General features: G+C 29.5%; 1 protein-coding gene across 1 annotated transcript; it reads right to left on the bottom strand.

The window, feature by feature from the left end:
• Positions 1-1,396: 1,396 nt before the first annotated feature.
• LOC113858648 (abscisic acid receptor PYR1-like) lies at positions 1,397-2,548 on the bottom strand. Its single transcript, XM_027491367.1, has one exon. The coding sequence runs from the start codon at positions 2,460-2,462 to the stop codon at positions 1,836-1,838; it is 627 nt and encodes a 208-aa protein (XP_027347168.1). The 5' UTR covers positions 2,463-2,548; the 3' UTR covers positions 1,397-1,835.
• Positions 2,549-6,945: the final 4,397 nt, after the last annotated feature.

The following is a 6,945-nucleotide window of genomic DNA, read 5'->3' as shown; positions in this document are numbered from 1 at the left end:
ATAAAGTTTCTAATGAAAGGTGTTTCCAAAGTTTCTACTTGGTAACTTTGGTTTTCTATAGTTTCTTTAGACAATTTATATCTAATTTTGAGTTTGGATCTACTAGTCATGCTAAACTTTTATAAAAAATTTTAAAAATATTTTGTTAGGATTATTCTTTCTAAAATATAGTTTGTATTTGCACCCTATAAAAAAAATGTCACAATGTCTAAGACAACTATTTTGATATTGATGTAAAACTTTTGGATTGTTAATTGGTTAATTAACTTGAAAAAAATCCCCTTCTCTTTCATGTTTTTCAAGAATTATTTCTTTAAAAATAATTTTTATAATTCTTCATCAGATACTTATTCTAATTGAGATAAGATAATTTGATGAATTTATTGCTATTCTTTTATCTTTATGATTTCTCATTTGAGATTGTTAATATTAGTCTTGAGATATTGAACAGTAATTGATTTAACTATGCTTTTCCTAATTGTTTTGAGATTTTACTTATTGATAAAAATAAGGTCGTTTGTCTTCTTGTGTTCAAAGACTTGTTTGACTTTGGTAACAATAGTTAGTTTGTTTTGGTTCTTAATTTTTCTCACGACTTATGGTTTGAAATCCTTTCGGATTTCCTAGTTTTAAGCTTAAAAAAAAAAATGTTTTGGTTGAGAATTAGGATATTACATAGATAATTTTTTTAGCTTTTTTGTTAGCAACCTAGTGAACTAAATTGTTTAGAAAAAAATCATAAATCATGTCTAGTTTGTGCCTTTTCTCTAAGCTAATTGCTTTGAATTTTATCATCTTAATATATCTTCAAGGGTACCCATAACAATTAAGCTTGTCATAAGGTACTATTCTTATTTTGATATATTTATCAAAGTTTTTCAGTTTTATTTATATTTTATGCATAAAGGTTAATTATTGGACAAATGTAAGAGTAAGAGACTAAAATTACATGTAGGCATTTATCACTTATTTATAGTTTTTTTTATTAAATTTATTATATATTTATAGTCTAATTTTCATTATATGCTCTATTTTTTAAATAAAATTTGGCGTTCTACTTTTTTTTCTTTAAATGTGTTAAGACTATAAATTATAATATATTTTGTACATTTTCATTAATTGTTAATTTATTTTAATTTTTTTATATTATTTAACGTCGAGATAAATTTTTAAAACTCTTATAATAATAAGAATATTTAATATTTTATAAAAAGATATATTAAACTAGTTGAACTTTTTGATATATTAAACTAGTTGAATAATATCAACTTGATATTATAATCATAAATTTTAAATAACTAATAAAAAAAATGTATACATATATTATAAGGGTACAAATCTACTACTAAATTAAACAAGATAACTAATATGTGGTTCTACAATTCAATTTAAAATTATTTAACTCTATTTGGCATCAGGATATAGGATTAAAATCATCATATCATGAGCTAAATCCAAACTTGAAACTGAAATGACAAGAAAAATCAGGAATCAAATCATAATCTTACAGTAGTTATTCCAAAGAAATCAACATAAACAAGCTAACAACATTCCAAGTGCACATGCATTGGCTGAAATGCCCTAGACCTATGAAATACCAAATTTGAAGGCACATCTTTATTTGACACATGAAACAAGATTTGAATCCCAAAAGTGCACCCTGGCCAATCAATAAAAACCAAAGGATATGCTGGTAATTTCAAATAGTGGAAAATAAAATTAAAAAAAGGTTCACCAAAAATAGCACGAAACACAAAGATTTCCAATTAGAAAAGTTTTCCGAATGATTCCTTTTTTAATTTCAACCGTTTCATTTCGGGTATGGGTCACCCAAACTATGACTTACCGTCACCGTCACCGTTCTTCCCTTCGGTGACAGACGCGAGCTTCTGCAGGTTCAGCTTCACGACTGTGTCAGCAAACAAACGCGTGTCCTCCTCTGTGTTACCCTCCGGCACATCAACAACGTACGATTCCAGGACAACGGTCCAGATCTTCCCGTCACGCTCGAACCCGTGCACCGAGGTGACAGACCGGTAATTCCTGAGGCGGTGGTCGCCCCCAACGATGGTGAAACCGATGACGTGTCGGTCATCATCGAGCAGGTCGAGTTTCTCGGTACTGGTAGCTGCCGGTAACCCAGAGATGACGTTCACGTCCCTGGTGCACCCCACGGTGAGTTCAAAACCCTCCTTGACGTGACAGCTCTTGATGAAGTGTTTGTAGGCTTGGGGGTTGTCGAAGCTGCGCACGACGGCCCAGACCATGTGCGGTGGCGCCTGGATTCGCTGCGCGAGGAGGGAGGAGCATTGGCGCGTGCCCATGGGGTAGGTGTGGTGCTCCATCACGGAGGGTTTCAGGTCTTCGAACTCATCGGGGGTTAACCCGGATGGGAGGTCCAGGTGGTGACGGGTCGGGTGCGCGTCGTTCGGATCCTGCTCTGTGCTGTTTCTTTTGTCCATAGCTCACTCGCGCAGATAGGTGTGAGCGAGTTAGAGACTTGAGAACTGAAAGGGTAGTTTTGAAAATAAAGGGCCTCCTGCTGTTGTGGCTTGTACGCAAATGGAATGGTCCGACAGTAATTGAGTATAATTTTGTCGTTTTATTATTAAAATATTATATTTTTCTATCTTTTTTAATATTTTCTTCATAAATTAATAAAAAAAATATGTAAGAAAATAATCACCATATAATAAAGTTTTCAAATAATAAATATTAATATTTTGGAATTTTAAAATGAAAAAGGAATTTTTCATTTGTGTGTTTCTGCGCTAACCTGATCCAAATTGAGCCAATTATAGCTTTTTGTATAGTGACGTCTAGACATTGTTACATTTCGCCAATTTTATAATAATTACCTGTTTGATTTCATTTATTTTTAAGTCATTATTTTTAAAAAACTATTTTTCAACTATACATGTAATAATTATTAATTTTTTTAATCTTCAACACTTAAAATTAAATTACAAAATTAAAAGTAATAATAATTTTTAAAAATATGTTTATTATATTTAAAAATTATAAAACAATTTATTATCAATTATTTAAAGTGCAGTTTAAAAATTAAAGTTAACATTTTCTTAATTATTGTATATTTTATAGCCTATTGTTACATGTTGAAAATTCTATATTATTTGTTTTTAAATGAATTATTAGTTATATAAATTTTTATAATAAAAGAAATATTTTATCAAAACGTTTTTATTAAAAGAAAAAAAATTATATAACTAAAATATCAATAAATACAGATGTTTTTCAAAACGAATAATTTATGTATTGGCATTTTTTAAATTTAAATATTTTTAAATAAAATGAGACTCTAAAATTGATAAATAATATGAGACAAAATGAAGTATACTTTCAAAAGTTTAAAATTCTAAAGTTATATCACACGACTAAATTATTATTATTTTTTTTATCTATGAGGAGATGTTTTCAATATTTCATCTTTTAAAAAAAATAGTTACTTAGTACAAGTTTAAAGAAGAAAGTTATATTTAAAAAAGATAATAAATATGTTTGAAGTATTATAAAGTGACAAGATGTAATTAATATGACAATGTCATTTCTTTCACGCAACAAAGAATAAGGAATTAAAAAAAGTTAAAAAAAAATAGTATTTGATGAGTAATAAAAGTTAGAAAAAAAAAAGTAATAAATTTGTATTTGGATATATTTTATAACCTATATTTATATGCATGACTATTATTTTATAAGAATTTTAAATTAATTTTTTATATTAATTGTATAATTTAGCGTTAGAAGGTCACAATTGAGTTTTAGTTTATTTTGATTTCAAATTAAATAAAAAATAAGTTATGCTGCAACATGCTCACTCATGCTTTAGTAGCACGAGCGTGTTTCGTGGACCATGCACAAGTGTGCATAATAGGTAGTACGGTTGTGTTTGCCTTTGAGAGATTAAATTTGGATATTTTTTAAAAGACCTGTGAAGAGAGTTTGAATTTTAAATTTGACAAATCATATCTTTATCTCTTGATACGTTGTATCTTTATTAGAAATAAAACATATCCCTTGGAGGTAACAACTATAATTTTTTATAGATATTAGACCCTATTTAAAGAATCTTGAATATCTTGGTTTTGATTAGTCATTGACGACTATTGAAACTTTGGAAATGTGTCTTGAGATCAATAACTTCTTCATCTTTTCTCCATTAGAGACTCTTCTAGTTTGCATTTATTTTTTGAAGAACTATGGATTGATTTATTATTGTTTTGGTTTTCTTTTATATTATGTATAACTAAATTCATAATTAGGGCTATGGCGAAACTTTTGCATGACTCTATGAGATCTTTGTGTTTAATGATAATATCATGTTTCCTGTCTTGATTGATGTTTATCTTGTTATGCTATATTTGTATGTTTAGAATTAACAACTCTTAAAACATACCATAAGTAATTATATTGTAGGCAACTATACCATATATAGTTAATGAATCTATAGGGTAAAATGAGACAAAGGATTAGGTAGACCAAGTATAGTTCTTCTCTTTCAATCATTATTAAATTAATAGCTCATAGGCACTTCATGCTTTCTCTTCCCTTTACCTTGCATGACCATTGAGAGTAATAACTTAGGAAAAATATTATTAACATTGCATAACCATTGGATGTTAATTGATAAGTGTCAATTTTCAATAGCTTGCATTGTATATTTCGACACTTATCTATTTCCTTTCATTTAGTTTGCAATTTAATTTCCTTTAATTTTAAGCAATTTAAATTTAGCATCCTTTTTATTTGAAGTCATTTAAATTTAGCATTTATTGTTTTGTTTGTCTAAGAAGAAGAAATATTTGGTCCATTTCTCTTATGCATTTTCTTTAGGGGAAGACTTGATGAGGATTGAAGGGAAAAAAGGATAAGATACTTATTTTGATCAAGTCACGCTCAAGCGAGAAGTTCCTTGCTTAAGCGAGATTGTTTGTTGCAGACCTGGCTCTCTACTCGGATCTCACCTCAACAAGAACAACCTTCCTCTAAGCGATAATGCTCGCTTGAGCAAGAATGGCCTTCGCTTGAGTGAGAATCCCTGCTGTAAACTTAACACTCTGTCTAATTATTGCCTAAGCAAGAATCCCTTACCAGCTTGAGCAAGACCCGTGGCTTGAACGAGAATTCTTGTCTGAGCAAGAATTCACTTATTACACCATTAAGAAGAAGATTCAGCTCTAGAAAATGAGAGTCCAATTTTGATGACCTAACCAGGAAGTGCTAAACAATAGAGAAGGTGATGAATCCACATTTTATAGATATTTTGTTTATTTGTTTATAGATTTTTAATAGAAAAAAATGGACTTAGAAATGATAAATACCATAAAAATATCATTTAGATTAAATATCATAGCTTTCTTAATTTTTGTTTAATTTACACTGATTTCTGTAAATATATTTTGCAAATTTGATCATTTGAATAATTGTGTAGGAATTTTCAGGCAAATCCTTTGGATTTTTTGCTCTTAGGGAAATATGAGGTAAAAGTAATTACTTTTAGGTACTATAGTAATTACTACAACAAGCCAATTCCAAGGGACATGCCAAAATAACTACTTTCAGAAGCAATAGTGATCACTACAGAGCCAATGACAAGTTCAGACCTGCGCGTGTTTACTATAGAGAGCCCCAGAATGAAAGACACTGCGCGTGTTTACTATTGCAAACAATAGTGATTACACGCACCCAAAGTAACTACTATCATGCACAAAAGTAATCACTACAGAGAGGAGAAAACCTATGGATGCTGCACGTGTTTACTATTATGAACGATAGTAATTACTATGAAGAACGTCAAACTTAATATAAATAGATTTTTTTACTATTTTAGGGTTAGAGCTTTATGTCACTTTAGCTTTTTTCCGTTTTAAGAACACTTTTGCAGAGTTAGGTCATCTTTGAGTGACAACCAAGGCATCCTAGGGTTTGATTTTCATTTCTTCCTACTTTACTTTGATTTTTACTTTGGTGTCATTGATTTTTCTTGATTCCCCTCTTGTAATGGTGAGACCATCCTTATGGAGGGTTAATTTTCTTGTAATCTCTAATGAGTTCACATGGATTCTTGAATTCTTGGGCCTTTAATGTTAATACAAAACCCTTTTTCACGAATGTCTTCTTTTCCCAATATCTTGAACTAAGTTAAGAGTTGAATAAGAGGGTGTTGCTTAATCAATTTCAAATTTGTTTTTAACAAAGGTTCTAAACTTGGTTTGCTTAATATCAGGTTTAATTCTAAGGTTGCTTAATCCTAAGGATTAGATATTGGAGCCCACTGATTTACTTAATTTTGTATGGGAATTTAAGGTTAATTTTTGCTTGTTAAAATGACCTAATTTAGGGAAAATGGTAGAGTATTAAATCAAGAAGAATTGGGACAGAATCTATATGGACAAACTAAAGGTTACTATATTTTATTGATTGAACTTTACAATTTAATTTTCTGATTGAGTAATTTGCATTTGGAACCATAAACTCCCTTTTTTTTACTTGTTTTCTGAGTTAATGTTTACAACATGTTTGATGTATGTTTTTTAACCAATGTCATTGGAGACAACTTAGGCTTGCATCTTAAACTACATTAATTTTTTTGTATATTTTAATAAGGTTAGTGACAAACCTTATACGCATCATCAGAAGGCTGTAACACCTTAAATTTAATTTCAATTTAATAAGAATTTCACAAATTCAAATAACTAATTTTCATAAAATACTTCAAAATAAGGAAAGGGTTACAAATTAATATCAAATGACTATTACAAGACTAGTTTAGTTATAACAAATTTTAAAATAAAAACCAAGTCCTATAGTAATCCATCCATCCTTTCACTGAGTCCGGTGTTGATTGTCTTGATTACCTAAAAAATGAATATAAGGGTAAGTACTCTACACTACCCAAAACACACAATCAACATAGAGTCTCACCTC

The sequence above is a fragment of the Abrus precatorius genome, unplaced genomic scaffold (assembly GCF_003935025.1).
Source record: "Abrus precatorius isolate BTA unplaced genomic scaffold, Abrus_2018 Scaffold2, whole genome shotgun sequence".
NCBI lineage: Eukaryota > Viridiplantae > Streptophyta > Magnoliopsida > Fabales > Fabaceae > Abrus > Abrus precatorius.
The sequence above is the reverse complement of the archived record's forward strand: the minus strand, read 5'-3'. Positions and strand labels throughout refer to the sequence as shown.